This window comes from Tachysurus vachellii, chromosome 23, assembly GCF_030014155.1.
Source record: "Tachysurus vachellii isolate PV-2020 chromosome 23, HZAU_Pvac_v1, whole genome shotgun sequence".
NCBI lineage: Eukaryota > Metazoa > Chordata > Actinopteri > Siluriformes > Bagridae > Tachysurus > Tachysurus vachellii.
The window spans coordinates 4251026-4276507 of record NC_083482.1 but is presented as its reverse complement, the minus strand read 5'-3'; the positions used below and the strand labels follow the sequence as shown (position 1 = coordinate 4276507).

General features: G+C 40.3%; 2 protein-coding genes and 1 long non-coding RNA gene across 3 annotated transcripts; 1 reads left to right on the top strand and 2 right to left on the bottom strand.

Moving 5' to 3' along the window:
- Positions 1-860: 860 nt before the first annotated feature.
- Positions 861-9229, top strand: LOC132838481 (uncharacterized). The gene is made up of 5 exons (XM_060858807.1): positions 861-905; positions 2916-3075; positions 3699-3824; positions 8563-8699; positions 8973-9229. The coding sequence occupies exons 1-5, from the start codon at positions 897-899 to the stop codon at positions 9213-9215; spliced, it is 675 nt and encodes a 224-aa protein (XP_060714790.1). The 5' UTR covers positions 861-896; the 3' UTR covers positions 9216-9229.
- LOC132838482 (uncharacterized) lies at positions 3054-9229 on the bottom strand. Its single transcript, XR_009647645.1, has 3 exons — positions 9023-9229; positions 3500-3550; positions 3054-3415 (listed from the first exon to the last, which is right to left on the bottom strand). It is a non-coding gene; the product is annotated as an uncharacterized LOC132838482 (long non-coding RNA).
- An 858-nt stretch (positions 9230-10087) lies between these two features.
- Positions 10088-24499, bottom strand: ace2 (angiotensin I converting enzyme 2). The gene is made up of 18 exons (XM_060859283.1): positions 24263-24499; positions 23761-23919; positions 23440-23533; positions 22030-22173; positions 21731-21843; positions 21450-21555; positions 20236-20333; positions 19926-20098; positions 19429-19655; positions 18066-18210; positions 15023-15121; positions 14722-14844; positions 13939-14117; positions 12423-12481; positions 11534-11634; positions 11321-11437; positions 10826-11020; positions 10088-10456 (listed from the first exon to the last, which is right to left on the bottom strand). Exons 1-18 carry the CDS (start codon positions 24446-24448, stop codon positions 10354-10356), a joined length of 2421 nt encoding a protein of 806 aa, XP_060715266.1. The 5' UTR covers positions 24449-24499; the 3' UTR covers positions 10088-10353.
- Between the last annotated feature and the right edge of the window lie 983 nt (positions 24500-25482).

Sequence of the window (25482 nt, the reverse complement as noted above, 5' to 3'; positions counted from 1 at the left end):
CACATTTATACACAAGACAATGATGACACAATGAGGAGCAGGTGTGGTGACAGGGAGGAGCAGACGAAGGCGGGGCAGACACGTGAAGAGGAACAACAACAAACACACATGGCTGAAAGTCCGGGCTGATCCCTGACAGTTATTGCATCATATTGGTTTCCATTGTGCTTGAATGAACCTCAAAAAGACATTGATTGCAAAAATCATGTGGACATGTAGCAAATCTCACAAGTGATATAAATTTTACTAGTATTATAATAATTGTATTATATTTTGAAACGTTGCTATAGCTGGCTTATTCAGTCACATTAAGTAAACAAAAAACTGTGGTTCACGACCACACCTGCTTCTGCTGTATATGCCAATCAGAATACTAGGAACACTAAATAAATACAGTAGATAGTGGCTTTGCATTGCTTTTAAACCCCTAGAACACACAATAGTGAAACACATCATTGTTCCACAAGTGCAAGTGAGCCGCAGACTGCCTGAACCTCACATCATGTTTTCAGATCATTACAGTGAACAAGCTAATCACTGCATACTACCTTCACACAGAAAAAGATCTGATCCTTACTCATGCAAGAGAAGTTGCTCTCAAGTTTATCAAGTGGATGAATATCATGTGTGGAAAAAATAGATGGAAACAAGTAGTAGTAAATAGGAGAGTGCACGTAGAAGGGCCCATTAGGGGATTTCCCACAAAAATCAGAAATGGTGAGGCAAAACTAGACGTATTTCCCATAACTGTGGCTTCCTTTTTGATGACACTTCTTCATTTTTTTTTTGATGAATAAAATGACCTCATAAAGTTGACTCTAGTCCAACCCACTCTTTAAAAATCAAGCCCTACGGTGCTATCACAGTCAAAAGTGGCTGACTTTCACGAGAGCAACATGGCACAGGTAGGGTCCTGTCATACTTTCTACTGAAACTGTCAGGCTCTATGTACAGGCATGTATTATTATGTGCTATTTGAAAGGGGCTCGGTTAGATGAAGTATGTTTTACTTCATCTAACCGAGCCCCTTTCAAATAGCACATAATAACAAAATAAGATTTGACGATATAAGTTGTTATATTTGTTTGTGTGCCTTTCAAATCGCAGCATGTGTTACATTCTTTTTTTACAATAGAGTAGAAGGTTTTGACTCGGGCTTAGCTTGGTTACTACTGCAGTATGCATTCTCTATCACACACTCACTCACATGATTTTGTGGTCTGTGGTCTTACTGTGCAGCAGTTACACAGAATCGAGCTGAACCCATTTTCTCTCATGCAACCTTTATTCATGCGAAATTATCTAGAAAGAATCTTCGACTGAAAGTACAACTGTACAAACCAGACTGGCCGTCTTCTGCCTTAAACAAAAACGTAGTATATAGTAGGCATTAAGTTATTTATTGCTGTGCTTATTATAATATTAAGATGAATGAATGACACAAGATTGGCACAGTTAACTAGCAGAACCTGAATTTCGTCTGCGATTGAATTTTCTCTCTTTCATACACTCATCTGCCTACACACTCATACAAGACAGATGACTCTCCTACTCACCCTTTTACTTTCCGTAAATCTACTGTACAAGGATCAGTGAAATGAAATTCTTTAATCTGCCATGAAAACAGGCTTCACAAAATGTGTAACTTTTTCTACTGCTCTATTTTGTTCAATGAAAATGTTCCAGCAAACTGCCATATTCCTCCAAAATATATAGTTTCGTCCTCTCTTGATTCATCCAGGAAATGTTTCCACCCTAATGCTTCTTTGGCTAGTCCAAAAATATCTGCACAGGATGTTGCACAAGTCATAATCTATTCGAATGAGGAAAAAGTGCTTTATTGCTGCATTTCAGGTTCGAAAAAATGTAGATACTATAGATCCTTGGAACCGCTCTGTACTCTATGTTCTGTGGTCTAACTCGCAATTTGCTCTTATTTCTCATTCATTCTCCTTGCCAACCAATCTCTCCCTTGGTGTTCAACTGAGTGATACTTCCTGTATCACAATTGAACAAGTGTGACTCATTTAACCCTTGTATGGTGTTCGTATTTCTGTTACTCAGCCAGTGTTCATGGGTCTGGTGGACTCGCTGCATTTTTGGGTTTTTAATTCAACACAATCAAAATTTTATGTTAAAATACTCTACAGACGTTTACTTCATCCCAATTACAAGCAATATAAACAGTATATATGGTTAATATTTGCCCTTTACCTTTATTACATCACATTTTTTTAATTAAAGTGCTACTCGTTTTTTGTTGTTTTTTAATAAAATGTAATAAAAAAAATAAAATTTAATGAAGTTATGAGTGGGAAAAAAAAAAATCGACAAATTTACAAGGAAGCAAAGTTTTTCAAAACTACTGATGTTTATGAATATGGGTCCCACAGACCCGAACATCATACACGGGTTAACTCAAATTTCTATGTGTAGCAAACCTTATATTTTCAGTTATATAAGTGATCAGACAAATAAAGGATAGCTGGCATGGTCGAGCATATTACTCTTGAACTTTTGAAAGCTGCATGACATTGGTGTTTATGGGAATTAAAACTAGGTCACTGTTGAACCTCAAGATTTCTAAAACCTAAAAATCTAAAAATTCTAAAAATATTTCACTTCAGGATAGACATTTTAATACTTAATTTTAAGACTGCAAGACTGAGGGAAAATTCTACTTTTAGCCTTTTAATCTTTGAATCTGTTTTTTCTTATTTTTGCATTCTGTTACTTGTAAAATATGACAGTATAATCTGGCTAAGTAGGAGAGTAAAGCATGAAAATATATGATTAGAGTTGACAAAACAGGACTGAAAACTGTGTGGAAAGGATCTGCGTCTAAGAAACAATTGTCTCTGTCAGAAAGTCAAAAAGTCTAAATAGATGCATTTTATTTGTATTTCATACTCCAGGGCAGCATCACCAAATACCTGTTGTCTGACAACAAAAACGATGTGATTTTATACCTGGAAATGGTTTTAGAGAATGCAGGAGAGTCAGAAGACTCAGACTCCGAGAACATCAATACCCACGGGGAATGTGACATCGATGGAGCACTTGATGAGCTGAGAGGTGAGAGGTCATTAAAGCCACTGTGGCCACAGTGATCACATACATCTCAGTGAACAAAGCTTTGAAATTTTGCTGAAAAACAAATGAAAAATGGCTTTGCAAAGTTCAAATCAAATTACCACCAAACTATGGGTCCTTAAGCAAAGCCCTAAACCCACAACTGATCAGTTGTGTACATTAAATGGAAGTCACTCTGGATAAGTGAAAATGTCATAAATAGAAATGCAAGTAATGAAACAAAAGAGAATTTGTAGACTGCAAGATAACACAGATATCCACAGCTGGCTGTCCAGGAGAGACAACATTGCTGCATCCTCTGGGTCTGGGCCACATGATGTCACTATATATAAAAATGCATTTACAATAATATAATATTTACATATTTACATATCAATGGCAGAGACCTTTATCCAGAGCGACTTACTTTATGGTAATGGGTCTTGCTCAGGAGCCCAGCAGTGGCAGCTCGGTGGACCTGGGATTCAAACTCACAACTTTACGATTGGATGGCCAACGCTTTAGCCATTAGACTTTCACAGCTATGCAAAATAACACTATACAATTAGTGATCTAGTTTGCTAGTAAATATTTGTGTAGTAACCATCCCATTTTATTTTTCTTAGGCTCAGGATCTTTAATAAAAGATAACGAAAATCAAGTGCTGATCCAAAGTTTACAGAACACAACTATCCGATCTGACAACATCAACCCGAAAAGAAGAGGAGCTTGCATGCATAATTCTACCTCAGGTCAGTATGGAAACCTTCAGCTCTAAGAACCTAAGAGTTTTCCACTTCCTGTACTTCAATGAATACAGAACTACACCAGGTTATGTATGTAACCTGGTTCCCTGAGAAGGGAACGAGACGCTGCGTCAGAGCTGACGCTATAGGAATGCTTCTTTGAGGAAGTTGTGTCTGAAGCTCTGTGTGCACACATGCCATTTTAATGGATTGGAAAGGACACGTGATGGAGTAATTACTCGCCAGTAAGTCCATATAAGGGCATCTACGTCACACTGCTCCAGCTTCTATTTGTCTGAAGGAAGTGCGAACAGACGCCCGGCTTGGCCAGCAACGCAGTGTCTAGTTCCCTTCTCAGGGAACCGGGTTACATGTTACCTGGTGTAGTTCCCTGTTGAGGGAACTCGATGCTGCATCAGAGCTGACGCTATGGGAACGCCAATACCCACGCCACCACGCACCAGTCGATGACTGTACCAGAGGCCGTGAAAGAGCACAAGCAGACTCGGAACAGAACATCACAGGCCCCGCAGTACCTGGGACCCTGGAGTGGGGTCCAAGTCCAGGTCATAGAATCTGATAAAGGTGTGCGGAGAGGACCATCCTGCCACAGCACAAATATCTTCAATGGGGACACCCCTGGCCAAGGCACTGGATGAGGCGATACCCCTAGTGGAGTGAGCCCTGATGCCGAGAGGTGAGGCATGACCACGCACCTCATAGGCCTGAGAAATGGCCTCCACCACCCAGTGCGCCAGGCGCTGTTTGGAAACCGGATTACCCCTATTCCGGCCCCCAAAACAGACAAAAAGGGTGGAGGAGTTACGCCACGAGCTAGAGCGGTGGACGTAAATCCTCAAAGCCCTTACCGGGCAAAGCAAGTGCAGCCTCCCCTGTTCCGCCGACTCATGGGGCGGGGGACAGTAGGCCTGCAGGATGATTGGACAACCCGCCATCCTGGGCAACTTAGGGACATATCTAGGCCTGGTGTGCAGGATAGCCTTGGACACGCCGAGGGAAAATTCCAGGCAGGCGGGGGCGACCGACAGAGCCTGCAAATCGCCGCCTCTCCTGAGAGAGGCCAAGGCTAGAAGCACAGCCAACTTCAGGGTCAGAAACTTCTCGTAGGCTGACTCCTTGGGCTCAAAGGGGGCTTCCAGCAGCCCCTCCAGGACCACAGAGAGGTCCCAGGAAGGAAGGCGTGGTCTAGTGGAAGGCCTCAGCCGCCTGACACCATGCAGAAAGCGAGAGAACAGAGGGTGCCTACCCAAGGAGGCCCCAAGGACAGGTTCGTGGTTCACGGCGACCGCGGCCACATACACCTTTAGAGTAGACAGGGACAGGCCCCGAGCGAAAGACTGCTGGAACTCCAGCACTGTACCAACCGGGCAGTGGACTGGATCCTGAGAGTGCTCGTCGTACCAGAGGCGAAAAAGCCTCCATTTCAGAGCATACAGCTTCCTAGTGGAGGGAGCCCTAGCATTCAGCAGAGTCTCTGTCACCTCAGTTGAGAGGCCTGCGTCTAGGAGCTGGTCCCCCTCAGGGGCCAGACCCAAAGCTTCCACATCTTGGGGTGGGGGTGAAGGATTGCCCCCTGTGCCTGAGAGAGGAGATCCCTCCTGACAGGAACCTCCCATGGAGTGCCGTTCAGGAGGGAGACTAGGTCTGTGAACCAAACTCAAGAGGGCCAACAAGGGGCAACTAGGAGAAGGTTGACCTGGTCGTGGTGCACTCTGGCTAGGACTTGCGGGAGCAGAGCTACCGGGGGAAAGGCGTACAGACAGAGCCTCGGCTACGTCCATACCAGGGCATCCAGGCCCAATGGGGCCGGATGAGAGAGGGAGAACCACAGCGGACAGTGGGTCGACTCCTCGGAGGCGAACAAATCCACTTCCGCCCGGCCGAAAATCTGCCAGATACGCTCCACCACATGGGGGTGAAGACGCCACTCCCCGGGCCTCAGCACCTGCCTCGACAGGAAGTCTGCATCCCGATTCACACGCCCTGGGATAAAAACCTCTCAGCAAAAGAAACCTGGTCTCTGCCCAGAGCAGAATCTGCCGTGCCAACCTGAACAGGGGGCGCGAACGCAGACCGCCCTGATGATTGATATAGGACACCACCGCGGTGCTGTCTGTCTGCACTAGGACATGGCAGCCTTGGAGGTGTGGGAGAAAGTGTTTCAACGCTAGAAACACAGCCCTCATCTCCAGGCAATTTATGTGCCACAAGAGACAGGGGCCCTCCCATAGGCCCTGGGCAGGGCGGCCATCCAAGAGCGAGGCGTCCGTCGACAGAGTCCTGTGACGGTAACACGCCCCTAGCATGGGACCCAAGGCCAAGAACTGGGGTCTTTTCCACATAAGAAGGGTACGAAGCCCACGGCAAGTAACCCGTATAACCCTGAGGGGATGTCTGCGAGGATGAAAGCCCGCATCCCTGAGCCAGAGCTGGAATGGCCTCATGTGAAGCAGACCCAAAGGGATAACGTTGGCTGCAGCTGACATGAGGCCGAGCACCCTCTGTGTCTCGGCGACAGAGAGGCTGCGGCCTAGCCGAATGGCTTTCACTGCTGACAGGATGGAGGCCACCCAAGTGGATGACAGATGTGCCCGCATCGTGGTGGAGTCCCAAACTACCCCCAGAAAGGTGGTCCTTTGAGAAGGAGAAAGCAAACACTTTCCTGGGTTCAGCCTGAGGCCTAAGGACCTCATGTGGGCAAGCACAAAATCTTGATGACTGGCTGCCATGAGCCAGTTGTCCAGGTAATTCAGTACACAGATGCCCTGGAGATGCAACAGTGCCAGGGCAGCATCCATGCACTTCATAAACGTGCGTGGTGAAAGGGCTAGGCCAAAAGGAATGACATGATACTGGTACGCTTCGCCCCCGAAAGCGAACCTGAGGAACTTCCGGTGCTCTGGCAGAATGCTTATGTGAAAATAAGCATCTTTGAGGTCGATCGTCACAAACCAGTCCTCGGATCTGATCTGGGACACGATCACCTTGAGCATGAGCATCTTGAACTTGTAAGTCTTCAGAGTACAATTCAGAGCCCGCAGGTCCAAAATCGGACGCAGCCCCCCGTCCTTCTTGGGAACAACAAAATATCGGCGGTAAAAGCCGGAGTCCCGCTCTGGGAGGGGAACATGCTCTATGGCCCCTTTCTCCAGAAGCAAGAGGAGTTCCCCTCGGAGGAACACCGCCTGGTCCCCGCCCACGATCGTGGGCAACACGCCCTGGAAGCGCAGGGGACGGGAGGAAAACGATCCTGTACCCTCTTTCTACAGTATCCAGGACCCACTGAGACACCCCTAGCAGAAGTTTCCACGCTGCCAGGCTGCCTGACAGTGGCGTCAACCTCGCGCAGACCTCCCGCACAAGAAAAAGGAGCCAACACAGGCCCCACTGCCCCCCGAAATGTCAAAGACGGCGGGGCAGGCAGTAGGGGGAGCGTCCCTGAATAGGACGCTTACAGGAGCCCCCGCCCCAGACATCAGGACTCCTTCGTGGCCCACTTGGCTGAGATGACAGACCTAAGGTCCCCGTCTGCTTCGTGGCACGGAGCGCGAGTTCAGAGGCTCGGCGGAGCTCAGACACTGCCTGAGGTCCAAGCCCTTCACCACCATCCAGCTCTGCCAGCAGGTCAGCCTGGTAGGCCTGCAAAACCGCCATGGTGTGCAGAGCCGCACCCGCTTGACTCGCAGCCTCATAGGCCTTACCCACAAGGGCCGAAGTGGTCCTACAAGGCTTGGGTGGAAGGGCAGGTTTCCTCCAAGCGGGCGATGCAGGTGAGAGATAGCTAGCCAGCGTCTCTTTAACCCTAGGCATCGCCCCATACCCATGGCCTTCAAGCCCCATAATGGCTGAATAATCAGACATGGCTGGAGAAAATATACGCGCCGAAAAGGGATTTCTCCAAGACCTCGATACCTCAGCATGGAAGTCTGGAAGAAACGGTAGCCGCCTTCATGGAGGTGGCTGACGGCCTGAGGTCAGAAAGCGGTCGTCCAGCTTAGAACGGACGACACTAACTTCCTCTTCAGGCCAATCTAAATTCAACCTCTCAACAGCGCGAGTTACCACTTCGAGGAGCCACTAATTGTGTTGGCCGTTCAGAGGCGGAAAGCCCCTCCCCTCCGACATCGAGCTCCTCAGAGCCGGACGCGGAAAGCAGCATGCTCTCTTCCGGTTCGGGAGAAATCACAGCGCATCCCTCACAATGCACGCAGCCGGCTCCCTCGAGAGCCAACCGGGCAGGCTCCTCTCCCAAACACATAACGCAAAGAGAATGCGAATCGTCCCCCGTGATAAAGCGGGGGCACGGATGCACGCATCTCTTAAAGTGCTTTGACTGTAACATATCGCCTAGCTTTCCGTCTTTTTTTTTTTTACTCTCCCTGCACTTGACAGACAGACAAACGACACACATACACAGAGCGCTTCCTGAAGACAAAGACAGCTGGAGCAGTGTGACGTAGATGCCCTTATATGGACTTACTGGCGAGTAATTACTCCGTCACGTGTCCTTTCCGAGCCATTAAAATGGCGTGTGTGCACACAGAGCTTCAGACAACTTCCTCAAAGAAGCATTCCCATAGCGTCAGCTCTGACACAGCATCGAGTTCCCTCGACAGGGAACTAAGTTTAAGTGTTGATTGTAATTCTTATTCATATATTTTTAGCACCACAACAAGATGAAGGGGTTCATGTTTGCTGTCTTTTTTTATTTTTATTTTTTTAGACATCACTATCTACTACTACAAATCAAACATCCTGGTAGATCTGAAAAAAGGTGTCCCTGTTGTATTGAACATCACCAACTCCAACCAGTTTCTGAAATGCACATTCGGAAAGGACAAGGCAGTTCTGAGTGTTGAGGTGAGTGTGAACAGCCTTTAAGCGCTATGCAGCATACTATACAGTATGCAGAGTCAAGAATATACAGTTTATGACTGGGCCTGTGATTTGATTGAGATTCTTTTAACTCATCTGGTTTCATTAGTTCTAAATGATGACTGATATTTAGGAAAAGACAAAAGACAAATCCAATTTACAACAAACATTTGTTTAGACTTAACACGTTGAAGAATATATTCACCTACAGATCAACCAACCCAAATGTTTATATTAATTTTTTATTTTATTTTTCAGTGCTCAGAAAAGGAAAAACTGGAATCTATCTATAAAAATGATCCGCTCACCTGGCCTTTTGTCTTCTACCTCTCGCGCACAAAGGACGACTGCCGTCGCTTCGAGTCAGCCGAGTGCAGCGGTTGGTTCATCCGCACCGAGTCTGACTCTGTGTGCGTGGATAAGAAAAAAGATAAAGATAAAGATTCTGAGAAATATTCCTTCCTCTTCATATGCAAACCAAATACAACAAAGTCAAAGTGAATTATTGAGAAAAATTTTTGTTATTGTTTTTATACAACTGAGCAATTGAGTGTTAAGGGCCTTGCTCAGGGGCCCAGGAGTGGCAGCTTGGTGGACGTAGAAATCAAACTCACAACCTTCCGATTGGTAGCCCAACACCTTAACCACTAGGCTACCACATCCCTACAATTACAGAAGTTGTGTTTATTTTAACACTTTTATGATAAAGCTAATGAAATGTTTTATATATATATATATATATATATATATATATATATATATATATATATATATATATGTATGCAACTGATGCACTTATAAATATAGCACTTATGCTGTTAATATACTTTGCTGCTATTATAATATTACTTAAAATATTAATAATATCACTCCTATTAATTGAAATATCATTGTATTCACTTTTTTGTTCAGAGGTGTATAGATGTTGTTGTGCATCCTTTAACTGCCATTGCAGTAGTCAGTAATATGCATCATATCACAATTTATTGATATTTTTAAATGTTTCTTTTTTTATTTGTGTGAATTAAAATGATTGTTTTCATTATTGTTCTAAATTCATCTTTCTCCATTCTTATAAGCATAGATGATGAGAAAAATTGAAGTAAAAAAGAAGAAAACGCTTATTGTGGGTAGATTTTGTTCATTGACATAGATATGGTCAATTCGGACTCTAAATACATGTCGAGTGGGCGTTGTCTATTCCAAGATGGCCACGCCGCCTTCTGCATGGACAGAAAAGATGACTGTTGTGTTTTAAACATTATGCTGTTTTTCCTTTTATTTGAAACTCATGTGAAACAATTTTGATGATTTTAATGTGGTTTCATTTAGATTTTAACATTAAAATAAATATTTAAATAGAAAAACAGTGCTTTTTTGTTTTATTTAATATTTATTTATTTATGTAATACTTTATAAATGTTTACATATCAGCAGAATATTTTAGCATGTTTCTCTCTTCTATTGTTATACTATACACAAAATTTCAATATCACATTACAGCAATGCAGATGCTCTAACATGTGAATAAAATGTTTGAGCACGTTAGCAAAAAACATTTCTCCAAAATTATCTCTCACGGTCGACCGTCTTAATTGTGAATCACTTCTTTGCTTTTGTCTTTATTAGAATTTGCAGATTAAAATCCTGTTTGTTCACTTTCGCTGTCATAAGCTTTGTTCACCATCCCGTTAGCAGGTTCCTCATACGGGTTCTCAGGACTGTCCATATTCTTGGCTTTCCTACAAATCAAAACAGATGATTTAAACATACAGGTTTTGATAAAGTGCTAAACTATTATGAATGAGGAAGGGAAACTATTCAGGCCTAAATGTCACCCCAAGATGTTGTCATCGGAAAGAAACAAAGGAATTATTTTGCCTTATGCTGCAAAAATTAATATCAGAATATTCCTAAAAGTTAGGTTAGAATTTGTGTCAGGTTTATGAGTCGGCTGGTTTTAAATTTGTGTTAACATTGAAGATGAAGCAGTTGTTTTCAGTTCAACTGACCTGGATTAGCAAGCCACCAGTTTTGTGAATATTATTTTTATCTCTTCCATGCTTTGCATGTTCTGTGGTGCTGGTGGGTGTTTTCCCTAATGGGGTTACCTCCTCCTGTTCAAGGCCCCTGTGACGATGATGTAAAGGCCTATGCAAACCACCAATCCCATCACCACTCCGAAAGCGATCAGCCATATTTGAACCGGTGGCTCTGTGAGAGGAGCCAGTGTAGCACGTAGGCCTAAAAACTCCAGTGTGTCATCCGTCAGCTGAAAAACCCCATTGATGCGATCTCTAGAAAGCCTAACATGGGGAGAAGGAGGGGGATTTCACACTTTTTAGGTCACACCAATGAATAAATTGTTATATTGTCATGCCGTCACCTTTTGGGGAGTACCTACATTTCTTCAGATTCATAAACAGAACTGAAGTCCTCGTTCAAAGACTTTAAAGTGCTAAAGAAATGTGACTCACTGAAGGCAGCTGTTTTGTTATCATGACTAAAGGAGTCTGCAGTGTCAGCTGTGTGTTACAGACATTTGGAAAATAATTTACACCACCCTGTTTTTTGTTATTTCCATATAACATATTTCATGCTCTCACCAGACAGCAGCCTCCACTTCTGTTTTGGGAATAATCCTAGTTGCATTAGTAGGATCGGTCACCAGAAAGTAAAAAGAGATCCTTGGTGTTTCTTTGTATGTGTAGATGTTGTCTACCCTGCAGATAGAGAAATAATATGAATTTGGAATTTGAACTCAATCCAAATACTTCGAACCACACAAAAGTGTTTCAGTCAAATTGTTTCATACTGACGTGAAACTGATAACTTCAGCCTTGGTTTGTAAATAGTATTGTCGCATGGCAAAGGCCACGGAGGCCTTAAAAAGGTACATCTCATTGTCATTCCACTGGTACTGAAAAAAAATGTAAAAATAAAAATTAAATAAAAATCAGTGCCTTATGTTTGGTGAATATGTTTATCTAAAATATACAGAAATACAAAGAACAAATAAAATATACTAGCTCTGTGTGGGGGTGTCCATTTAAAAATGCCTAAACACAGAGTTGACACTGTGTCTAGGCTGTGTGATGATCCTGGTTCCTGTGTGGGTGCAGCTTTTCATTCCAATCAGGCAGGATAAAAATATTTGTCCACACCGGGCCTCAATCTGTGCAAGGCTTTTCAGAATGTCAACGAACACCAATAGTCTACTTCAGCATCACATCTAGTACAGCTAGCTTCAGATCAGCATATCATCACAGGACCCTTAAAAAAATCCTAGAAATATAACTGAGAATTTGCCTACAGAAGCTACTTTTGTTAGGAAGGAGTGGAAATCCCAGGCTGAAGGGAACTCAAATTCTGATTCAACCAATGTGACGAACAAAGCCAGGGTTACAGTCCAACATCTCACTGATGTCTTGCCTTCTGAGATTACGGTTGAGAGCTGCATTGAACCACAACGGACCCCAGACGGGTCGGTTTAGTGTACATCTTGCACTGACATTTGAGATTTAGGTCCATAAACTCAAGAAAGGCTTTATATCAACCCTGCTGTCATGAATGTCTTGGACCATAATAATAATGTTCATAAAGAATAATGTCCTGTGCTATGTTTATTTTTATGAAGAAAAAACGCCTATTATTTGTTCACAAATTGCAATTAGAATATAAACGTATATTTAATAAAACAATACATACTGCATTATCTCCCAGGGCAGCCTTTAGACTCACTCTCACTTTAAGAGCATTTTCAGAATCTGTTTACAAGAAAGGTTTTTATTATTGATATAAAGTTTGCAATCCAGTAAAACCTGACAACATGAACAAAATCCAGGGAAGTATTCACACTTCTTCAAAATACCAAAAGAAGAAACAAGAGCAAGAGACAAAAAATAGAGACTAACTGCATTTAAACTAAAACAGGCTTGTCATCAGCTGATCAAAAGTTTAAGACCATAGACTTTAACTTTGTTTAGCTGCACGATCAATGGCTCTCGCAAACGTGCCATTGCTGCCAAGGTTGGACGCAGTAAGTCATAAAAAAAACTAAAAAATTCATGTGGTAGACCCAAAAACATTTCACCTGCACTGAGCCGGAGAATCCGACGGGCTGTCCGTGAGGACACAGGCCGATCCTCGTCCCAAATTAAGGATATTATCGATACTGACTGCAGCCCAATAACCATAAGATGGGAGAGATAATCTGTGAGAGAAAGGCTTAAAGAACAAAAAAGTCTTTGAAAGCCACATCTCCTCCCACACCACAAGCTTGCCCGTTTGGAATTTGCAAGGAAGCACCAAACATGCAACATTGAAAAATGGTAGAAAGTTTTATTCTTGGACGAGAAAAAATTTAACCTGGATGGCTTACAATGATACTAGCATAACAAGAAGATCCATCTGGAGATGTTTTCTACTCTGCACAGTACAGTAGGCTCCATCATGATCTGGGGTGCTTTTTCCTTCAATGGGAAAATGGAGCTTCACGTTGTGCAGGGCGTCAAATGGCGGCTGGCTATGAGGACATGTTGGTGGAGGCGTCCCTTTCGACTGAGGGCCCTCCCTGTGTGGTAATGACTGGGTCTTTTACAGGACAATGCTGCAATTCACAATGCCCGCCTGATCAAGGACTTCTTCCAGGACAATAACATTAAACTTCTGGAACATCCTGCATGTTTCCCAGATAAAATCCCCTTGAGAATGTTTGGGGATGGCTGGCAAGGATGTCAGTTCCAGACTGTGGATGCCCTTCGTGAATCCATCATCACCACATGGAACAACGTTCCCACCAGCCTCCTGGAAACAGTTGCATCAAACATGCAGAAGTGTTTGAAGTTATCAAGAAGAATGGTGGGGCTACTAACTACTGAGTCTTTTTTGACACTTTTAGTTCTGTTGTGGGTATTTTTGGATGATGGTTTTAAACTTTTGATCATCTGATGAACAGCCTGTTTGAGTTTAAATGCAGTTTTCAAAATATTGCCAAAATCTGTCTGTGGTCTCTTGTTTCTTTTTTGTCTTTTGACATTTTGAAGCATTTCTTACAACCTGGTTATGATCCACCAGTGTGAAATGCAAATACTTGGATTGTTTCCCCTGGTATTAAGGTTTTTTTAAGGTTCAGGAGTGTATTTATTATTAGCATTAACTTAACTTAATTAGCATTAACTTAACACTGAAGAGACTTTTTATTTTCTTGCCATTAAGCACTTACATGGATCTATAGCAGCATCCCAGCCTGGTTGTCTGTTGTTCATCTGGTTTTGCACCTTAAGCCATTCGTACAATGTACTGAAGTAGTTCAGCAGAGGTTTGGAGTCCATCCTGGTGTCACCTGAGATATCCTCCAAAGCCCGTGTCCAAGATTTTGATCGGCCCAACTCAAGCATTTGCCTGTCATTAGACACGTGATAAAATTTGATGTCATTCCTACTTTTCTATACTATTTTTTAAACAATTGGGTGGAATCTCGTCTCACACTGATGCTGAAATCTTCTGGAACATGTGCAGTTTTTCCAATAGTGGCAACTCAATAAGTGAAAAATTATACATTTGTCCAGGTGATATTTATTTTATTGTATTTAACTTGAACACTTGATCATTTTCTAACATTTTATTTAAATTTAACTTTACTTATTTATGTTTAGTTACACTTCTTAAAGCTCTTAACAGCCTTGTCAGCCTCTTTATTTCTAGCTTAAAATATTTTTTTTAAAATGCAGCTTGATATTTTAGTAAGAAACCATAAAGCCCTTCATCTGTCCATGTGTGATGACAATGAAGTTGAATCTAATCTAATCTAATCTAATCTAATCTAATCTACTCTACTCTACTCTAATCTAACTGTTATTAAGTGCTGATGCTTGAGACATAGAATTTCATATTGAAACAATAACATGTGTTTTCATATAAACCAGGGATTTGTCTCAGATAACTACTGTTATAGAAAACGACTCTTCTTCTGACTAATTAGATTCGAGAGTGTGACAGAGCGTACCTAAGTTTGTTGCCGGCACTGGTGGAGTTGGTGATGTCACATTTGTAAAGAGGGCCACTGTGGCCAGCTTCCTTGCAAAGGGCAGCCTGAAACTGGAACTGGTAGATAGTTCTTGTGAAGTATCTGCATAAGAGACAAACAGGAAGTGGCTGTGCTTCATCAGAAGGGCTGCCACTATGAACTAAATGGGTTCTTGTAGTCTATTTTTAATGATATTTTCCGGTGTTTTCCATTTGTAATGTCTTCTGAACTTAAAATCACTAACATGGTTCATGAATATGTTTAATTAACAAGCGATTACCGGATAAATGAATAATCCCCAGACACATGGAAAAGAGCAGGTGGGTCACAGTAGGTCTCATCTCTAGGTAAAGGTTCCACCACACCAACCAGCTCTCGCCTGTAATGGACAGAGCAATAAAAAGTGTTAGTCCTAGTGCACTCGTGTTAGAAGAATGAAATGCTTCTCCAAATTTACAGTTCCACTTTACACATTATTGGTAATTAAATAAGGAAAATGTGTGTGTTTGTGTGTGTGTGTGCGTGCGTGCGTGCGTGCATGCATGTGTGTGTGTGTGTGTGTGTGTGTGTGTGTGTGTGTGTGTGTGTGTTTGTCTTTGTAATTAAGGATTGTTAAATCCAATCTCAGACTGTATCATGACTTTATAGTCTATACCAGAGGTATTCAACTAAAATTTAAAGAGGTCCAGTAAGAGAACATTTCTTGAAGCAAAGGTCCGGAAGATCATAATGTCTCACTAGTTAGTATATATTTAAGCAGCCTAGTAGTTGTATTAGCATCTGCAGGCAATCAATACCTGACTGTCAAATCAAATAAATTCAGTACAATTCAAAAACCTTTTGACAATATTTATTGTCACATAACATAGAACTGAACTGAAAGTTCTCTCATTAAATAAATAAAAGTAGGGCTACATTTCAACATAAGAGAAAATAAATAAAATGTGAAAATTGTGTATGTTTAAATAAAGTGCTTAACTTTCCCTTTTATATCTCAGTGGGAGAACTGAGCTCTAGCTTGGCAGGATTTTAAACCTAGGCTTGAGTGGAGTCAGGGCCGTTCTCATACACATGTGGAGGTGCTCATTAGTGACCCTGGAACCATATTTAGTTTGGATTATGTTCATTGTAGAGAAAGCTGCCTCGCAGTTGTATGTAGAGCCAAACATGGTCAGGATGTATAGGGCTACTTCCCTCAGACCTGGGAAAGCTGTCTCAGGGACGCTGTCTTCAGATTTGAGTGGATATGTTTGTTCAAAACCTTTGTGTTTTGTCTCATAATGGCGTTTTTGACATTGCCACTTTTAATAAGTGCCATGGTTTCTGAACATATGAGACACACTGCTTTAGTGCTCCCAGTGTGAACATAAATGAGTCTGTCTATTCTGGATTAAATGCTCTATTTTCGCTGTCCACTTTTCTTTTTTTTGGAGAGCGCAATTTGTTCTTTATTCTCCCTTTCTCCTTATGTGAAGCCCTTTGTAAAAAAATTAGGTGTTGTTATGGACTGTGATTTTAAATTGGATAAACAGATTAATTTAGTAGTTAAATCATGTTTCTTGCAATTGAGACAACTCACCAAGGTGAAACCTTTCCTGTGCTCTAAGGACTTTCAGAGAGTTGTGCATATTTTTATCTCAAGTCGCCTTGATTACTGTAACAACCTTTATTTAGGTATTAATCAGGCCTCCCTCTCCAGACTGCAAATGGTCCAGAATGCGGCAGCTCGCCTATTGACGGGCACACGAAAGCGGGAACATATTTCTCCCATTCTCGCGTCTCTTCACTGGCTTCCTGTCCATTATAGGATTCATTTTAAAATATTGGTGCTTGTTTTTAAATCTCTTAATGGATCAGCGCCAAGTTGCTTATCAGATTTGATTAATCTGTACGCTCCGTCAAGCGCACTAAGGTCTGCTGACCACTTGCACTTAGCTGTTCCAAGAGTGAAACTGAAGAGCAGGGGGAACCGAGCCTTTGCAGGTGCGGCCCCAAAGCTCTGGAACAGTTTGCCTCTCTATATTAGACAGGCTCAAACACTTGAGGTCTTTAAATCTTCCCTAAAAACTTATTTTTACAGTCTGGCATATGATGCCATGTGAGAGCTGCTTGCTTTCTTTTATTGTTTTACTGTGTCTTAAGTATTTATTTATTTATTTATTTATTTTATTTGTGTGTTTGTATTAATAAACCATATGTACTTTCTGTTTCTACAGCACTTTGACAAACACTTGTGCTTTATAAATAAATAAAAAAAAGTGCTTTATAAATAAACTTGACTTGACGACTTTCTCCGTATTACTCATCTGTTTCTCTCTCTTTCTCCGTCTCACTCGTCTGTTTATCTCCCTTTCTCCGTATCACTCGTCTGTTTCTCTCTCTTCTCACTCGTCTGTTTCTCTCTTTCTCCGTCTCACTCGTCTGTTTCTCTCCCTTTCTCCGTATCACTTGTCTGTTTCTCTCTTTCTCCGTATCACTCGTCTGTTTCTCTCCCTTTCTCCGTCTCACTCGACTGTTTCTCTAACTTTCTTCGTCTCACTCGACTGTTTCTCTCCCTTTCTCCGTCTCACTCAACTGTTTCTCTCCCTTTCTCCATCTCACGCGACTGTTTCTCTCCCTTTCTCCGGCTCACTCGTCTGTTTCTCTCCTTTTCTCCGTCGTCTGTTTCTATCCCTTGTTTTCTACACGTATCGCTATCTTTCTTTCATGTGTAACTTTAATTCTCTCTGTCTTGCACTGTTGAGTCGCAGTAATGCACAGATTTGATTGGCTAAGTGGTATCACGTGGGATGGCTTAACTCGCATGCAATTGGTCTGTGCGTTTCCACTACCATAAAGATTGCAAAAACTGCGCCGGATAAAATAGAAGCGCCCCGTCAAGTTTTACATCATAACTTTTTGTTTTGGCTGTAGGTCCGGGTCCGGATTGGGCAGCTTCTGGGTCCGGACCCGGACCGCGGTCCGCCTGTTAGTGACCTATGGTCTATACCAATAGATAAATGACTGGATAGATCTACAATTTACACCCATTTCTTTAACATTCTTTTGAATACAGCATGTTTGTACAGAGGAACAATGCATCGACTTCATCAGTAGTTATTAACTATAAGTTGCACTCTTTCAGCTTAATTAAATGCAATAACACTCGCAGTTTTCAGGCTGTCCTAAACATTACATCAGACAGGAATCTCTAGCAATGTGACATTTATGCAATGTGCTCAATACACTCTGGAAATCATGATTCAGAGAGTTTCATCGTAAAGGAATAACATAAAAGGAAGTCTAATACATGATGAAATACCAGTGATGGTTTTGACACTTACTTCATCTCCCACCAGCGGAGCATCCACTGGTCTTTGGGGATAGTCCCCTGGAACACCTGCCAACGCCATTCCTCCAGCATGTAGGTGAACGGCAAAGTTGCCACAATGGTAAGGGCCTGTTTCAGCAGGAAGTTAATGTCTGTCTCTGAAAAAAGCAAAGTAAGCCATTTTAATCAGAGTTATTACTATTTCACTTAATCTCTGTTAACCAGAGGCCAAAAAATGTCTACGTTCAGCATTAAATGTCTTTGTCATGTCTCACTCCACAGTGGTGGTTAATATGAAGCTCAAATGAAAGTGGACACTCAGGAATTTAAAATAAAAACTAATTTGAATACATTTGAATCACTCAGGTTATTTGTGATTTTGTTTTTGTTATTATTGCCTGAGTATACAGTTAATAATACAATAAACACATTTGCTTAGAAATGTTGTTGAGGAGGGAAGGTGAACTATTGCTTCCTCATCATTACTGTAAACCCAGAAAATATGCACATGTCCGCTTTCTTTGTTTGAATGCAGCTGCGAGGAGCATAACAGGTAACAAAAGTGTTTTTTAAAACACTTTTTTAATTATAATGAAGTCATATAATGATGTGACTCATGTTCAATTGTTTACTTTTTTCCTTCTCTTTTTTTCTCTCACTTGTACAATAGACATGATCACGAAGCGGCTTTACAGAAATCTATTAAATACAATATTTCCCTTCTGTAACTGTATACACCTGCATGTGGTCAAAACATGCATTCGTGTAACCAGGACATTTGTTCTGGTTTACATCTTGTTGACGTTGTCAACTTTTTGCAGCAAAATTTATCTATAATAAATACACAGCATTAGTAACTATTTTGAACTATCTACTTATCAAATGTTGTAGACTGATTGATTTACATTTATATACAAGAGTGGATATGCATCATTCACATGGAAAAATAACGAGGAGAAGGTTGGTTATTACTGTCAATCATTCCTGATTATCTGAATTTTTTAATTCGCTTAATTCACTCAGGATCTGAAGACCAATGGTGCCAACACTGGACATGCAGGAACACACAGGAAAACAGAAACTAGTCCTACCCCAGATAAACATTCTCCAAGCTCCAAACATTCTCTAAGTACTCTGATTCACTGTAGTTGCTGAATAATATGCTCTAAGATTATTATCTGAAATAAATAAAAATCAATATTTCCACCACTAGGATTGCATTCACTAGCTTAGAAATGCCACAAATCAAAGCAAGCCATAGATCTCACCAAGATTAAGAATCTATTTGAATGACAATGTGCTGTATATTAAATTTCTAGTTTGCTTATTGATAAAAGTGTCAGACATTTTATGTGTTCCCAATGCAGTCTTCATACCTGTGTCTTCTATAAAGTCAGAGGGCAGGAGCCCGAGGGACTGCAGATGAGATGGGGTTGCGGCCGATAGGCTCATGATCTCGCCCACAGCTTCATGAAAGCCCTCGTTAGCTCCGTCTCGGAGAAGGTAAGGTAGGTTTCGATAAGCCATCTGGTACTGGTTATGTCCCATCTCATGATGCGCGGTAAGAAAATGGTCCATGCTCACTGTAGTGCACATCTTGATTCTGGACAAGAATGTAAGAATGTGGATGGAGGGATATTCAGTGCTTGCTGTAATTGTATAGCATTCCTTTAGATAAACTTACTTTCATTAGTTAACATTTACTTTAATTAATTTAATTACATTTTTATTGCTGAATTATGTATCCAGTGGTTATACCAAATAATGTAGTGAGGTTGATTTCTACAAACAAAACTACACCAAAATGCAAAAAATGTACTAAATAAAATGCCAGAGGAATAAAAACGGGTATGTGAAGTATTCTGTAGCGTACCTGTAGTCCTCTCGGTTGCCCATGTCCCACGCTGTGGCATGACACACCACTTTCCTGCCATCATCCGGCTTTACAAACATTGAGTTTGTCCAGAAGTTAGGAAACATGGCCGACATGTTCACCGATACAAAGAACTTTTCTGCTTCCTGGAACAGCCGAGGTGCTTTCCAGCCCTGAAATCAGCCATAAATTTTTTCGTAATCTTTAATACAGATAGTACATGAAATCTGATTTGAAATGGACCTTTGAACTGAGATAAAAATCAGCTTCTGATTGTTGATTACGTAGGCAGCCATTAAAAAAGTCTGACCTGTTCTATCATTGCCGAGGTCACGTCAATATCAGGCTTGTCTTGATAAGGAACACAAAGTGAGTAAAGGTTGGTCCAAAACCGTCCCCACATGTCACCTAAAGAAAAACAAGAAAGACAAGAGGAAAATTTTGTGACACATTTATTCTGTTTTCTGTTAAGCTGGATTTATGATTCTGCAGTAGACTATGTTTATGCAATGTGGGGGTTGTACTATTTCTACTTCATATTAATTACAGTAATAGCTAACACCAAGTGTAGCATTGCATTTTCCCTAGCATATACCAGTGAATGAAACTTCTAGATGAAAATCTATAGGGTTTTACATAAAATCACAAAAATAAAGAGCAGAATTTTGTAATGTTTGTGAGAATTATCTGCCCAAGTTTGTTAGTACATTGATTGATGGGTTCTGATACTTACAGCGAGAGATTATGCTGTCATTAAATTCAATTTGTGATAATTTGTGTACAAATTACCATTTTAAATTAATATAGTATTGGAACAATCATAATGTGTGATTGAATGAAAGTCATTAATTAATTCTATTAATAATATTTGCTAAAAAAAAAAAAACATTACTATGCAGCCAACGCATAATTAAAGCATGGCGCATTTTAACACTACAAATTAAGTTGTCCAGCATCCAAGTACATTCAAATAATGATATAAAGCTCACAGGCTAAATAAAGACCACACCTCTAAACAATTTCAAGCATTCATTCATTCATCCTGAGTATCTGCCTGGTCAGGGTCAGATTACCTCAAACTACTAGTTTCCACTTTGGCTTAAATTTTTTTATATTTAAAAGCAGGATCAGGTGCATTCAGTTCCTTTTGGAAAGTTTGCTTTTACAAGTGGTTTTACAAGTGGTCAGAATTATGACAAAAGATACAACTAAGTCACTTTGATGGAGATGAAGCTGGAGATTAACCTTCTCTTAATTAAAAAAAACACAGCAAGGTTTTATTTAACTCGTAATGTTTTTTACGTAACTTGTCATGACAACTTTGTGGTGGTTTCATGTACATTAGTACTAGTAAATATCATCTTTCCAAAATGTCTTGAAGGAAAAATGACCTCTGCTATTCTCTGCTTAATTTGTAGACTACAAATTGGTTCACTGTGAGCTTTATAGTATGATGTAATAAATAGATTTTCAATTCATACATGTGTTTTTTGTTTTTTTATTTTTTTTTTATTTTAGCCTTACCCAGCAAATGGGCTGGAAGACCTCCATTAGAGGTGACGTGGCCAGGATATGTATCCTGCAACTTGGCTCTCACATAAGCATGAAGCTCTTTGTACAAAGGCAGAATCTAAACATGAGTTCAATATCAGTTAGAAACACAACTACGACTAATCATTTTATTGAATTTCATTTGTATAGCCCTTTTAACAACTGTCACATCTGTGCAGAAATCCAAATGAGAATTAACTTGAAGTTCAGCTAGCTCTTTAACCCATGTGGCAGGCATAATAAAACAGACATACCTCAGTGTATATGCGTCTGACATCCGTCATCAATTCATCTCGGGTGTAGCTGTATTTTGGCTCATCAATTGTTTCATAATTAGCCCTCCAGTAGTCTCCATGGTCTTTATAATCTTTAATAAAAGCACAGAGAATTAGCACAAGCTAAGCTAAATTTCCACTCAAATGGTGGTTCTTGGCTTTTCACTGTGTCAGGTCTTAGTTTTTGCCCTTTAGCTATTTATGATACCGATAATTAGAAAACAAATGATTGAAAGCTTGCAGTGATTTGAGTTAATATTATTAGAGATTTGTCATACTGTTTAGCCTTGCAGCTTCGTTCTTCAAGTCCACGTAATCTTCATAGAGTCTCCTCATCTTCTTCCCCACCTGAACCCTCCAGCCTTCCCACACTTGCAGCCGCTCGTAGTAGTCCCTGCTGTCAGCCATTATTGCTTCCAGGCCTGAGAAGTCAAAAAACAGATTCTATTCTTATCAAAATGAAATGCCTCCAAAAATGTGTTTTATCCTAATCAGTGACTTCTTAAAGACTTGTTGAGGTAAACTGTATAAACCAGGGCAAAGAAAACACAAAAAAATGGAAATACACTAAATCTTTGCTTATGCCATGTGTTTGAAGTTCGTCTGTATGTCTGTACAGGCAAAAGTTTTTTCTATACATTAAAAAAGAAGTTCCTTCAAACCATTTAAATCTTAGTTCAATCTCAGCTTCTGATTTCTCATGCATGCTAAACTACGGTCACACATATAAGCCGCCAATCAGTGAACAATGAAGTCTTCTTAAGAAGAAAATACATTTTCTTTCTGTTTAAAGGAAACATTCAGGATGAACATTTGGTGTCTGTGTATAAAATTCAGCAGTGGGTATATGCTTCATATCGTACAAGATGAAGGAGGAGCTACTGTCTGCTGGCTTCAGTCCCATTGGTTGCACTGAGTTGCTCAATATTTGCATAAAGTTAAATTTTTCTCAACTTTGTTACATCACTGACAAGGACACGCCCACATCTAATCGCAAACCGCTGTTATTAAAAATGAATGGCCGTAGAATTAGTGTCAAGAGAATTAATAATTAGATGGGATCCAGGTTACATTTAGATGTAGTTACATTTTATAAAACATATCAAGATAGTTACTTCACCTGCTGAGAAAAAAGAAATGATTCACCTTCTGTCTTAAAAACGTAAGTCAACTCAGCTTGAACATAGCTTTTGCTTCAAAAGCTTAATTTTTGAAAACAGTTAAATATTGAAACCGTGAAGAAAGAGCTAAAGAGAAGAAAAACTTCGGACTATCAGGCTATCGTATGTTATAGTGTAAATTTACTCTGAAAAGACTAGAATAGTTAAAGAATAAAACAACGGAGGAAAATGGGAGTTAGATTATTGTTCTGCCGCAGCATGTCCTTTATAGAGATATGGAAATCTCTTTTCTATCTCTTTATGTCCCTCATTAAGCATTGTATAAATGTATCCTTACTAAAACATCATATCCACAATTCCATATTTTTCTTTATTGTAAATCATTGCTTATAATGATCCCTGATAATTTACTAGAATTGCTATCGACCTGTGATGTCAGTGCTGTTGTAGAAATTTAATCAACACCTTCTGACCAATCAGAATTCAACAGCACTGTGGGTTAAATAAAATGAAATAAAAATCAACCCCATTGGGTTATGACTTGTGTTATCTCTCCAATGTCAGTACCTGGTTCCAAAGTTTCACAGTTGAAGGGGTCATCGATTTTACACACGGTCCCCGTGCCATAAATTGTACTCATCTCATTCATGACTTTACCTAGCTGCAATACAAACAGACAGTTTTGAAGCAACACAACTATTAACCTAAGTCTGTCTGAAAGACTGCTAACATGGACTGTTTTTAATGACATGTTGAAATTAAAGATATTTAAATCATACATTTTTAAGTCATACAGAAAGGTTAACAAAAAAAAAAAGGTGCTTCATTTTCACAAGAAATTTCTAGAAATGATATTGATGCGGAACAGTGTTGATGTGCCATACTTACATGGCTTGCTTTATCGGGTGACAGCGCACCTGATCCTTTATCCTGGAGAGATCGGAGCTGGAGTTTAGTCTCTGGGTCAGAAATCTGATCGATAGGGAAAGCATTGGACTCCTCTGATGCTTTAGAGTAAAACTGGCCCCAGATTGCTCCCTGTGCTGCCTTTGGAAAGATTGGACAGTTTCCCAATTTAGCATCAAAACTCTTTGAATAAAATCAATAATATACTGTAGGTTGACACTACACACATGAAATAAATAAAGTGTATACAGTAATTAAGGTTGTTAGCTTTTGAGGACAAAGCTCATATTTTTTAAATTTGAACTCAGAGTCTATTACTAAAGCAGATCTTAGTAATAGGGGAGTAGCTATTGCATTCTAGGCTCATTTAATTGTTATTTTTTTTATTTTGTTTTCAGGAAGGAAAATAAAAAGAAGTCAGCTTTGAATCTAAAATATTTTGGTTACAATGAAAATGAGATAGAGACAGTTTGTTTTTGCTCACCAGTTTGTCAGAGTTCTCTGTGCTGATGTTCGTGTTGTAGTCCCAAGACGCGAGACTATGCTGATACATGATGCGGGATGCATCTTCATCAAATTTTTTCAGGAACTCTTTGGCTCTGTCCTCAACTGTCTGAGCCAGGACCGTAGAGGTCCCAAAGACCAAAACCAACATGCACAGGACAGCCATAATCCACGATCACTGACAGCATCTCAACAAAGTCAATGCCTTATCAAGAGTGTTCTCCAGGTGCAGCCTTTGAACTGAGCTATAAAAATCGAAATAAACACACATCATTTAGTGCTTATTCATTGCGCAAAGTACAAGTGAACACCAATGGTTTTAACTTCCATTTACAGCACAATGGGAGACATTTCAAGATATTTGGCTTTAAATGACAAGGAAGTCTACTGAAGATGACAATGTACACATTATGGTTGGGTTAAAGGTTGCTTTGTGTTTCTTTTATTGCAGAAGATACAACAATGTTTAAGGAGGTTTTGGAAAGTGGTTCTCTGAAGCAGAAAAATCTGAAGCAGTTCTTCAGGGACACTTCTACAGAATCCAGGTGAGATTATTCACTGAAGCAAGGGTGCAAATCTTATCCTAAAAGTTAAAATGTCTTTCTTAACACCTACTGTATACACACACACACACACACACACACACACACACACACACACACACACACACACACACACACACACACACATATATATATATATATATATATATATATATATAGATAGATAGATAGATATTGATATGTTGATTTATATATATATATATATATATACGTATATATATATATATATATATATATACGTATATATATATATATATATATATACGTATATATATATATATATATATACGTATATATATATATATATATATATATATATATACACACACACAGACCCTTGCTTCAGTGGATAATCTTCTGTAGAAGTGTCCCTGAAGAACTGCTTCAGATTTTTCTGCTTCAGATATACATATATATATATATATACATATACAGTATATATATAGTTTTGCCCTGCCAGGATAGGGCAATAAAAAAATCATAAGATATACCTTTATTCATCCCACAATGGGGAAATTTCTCTGTTACAGCAATATTACCCTGTAATATTGTAATATTTCTCTGTTACAGCTCTATTACTCTGTCCATCCAAATTTGGGTCTTGCTCGCCCAAAGTTTGATATTTTTATTTTAGAGA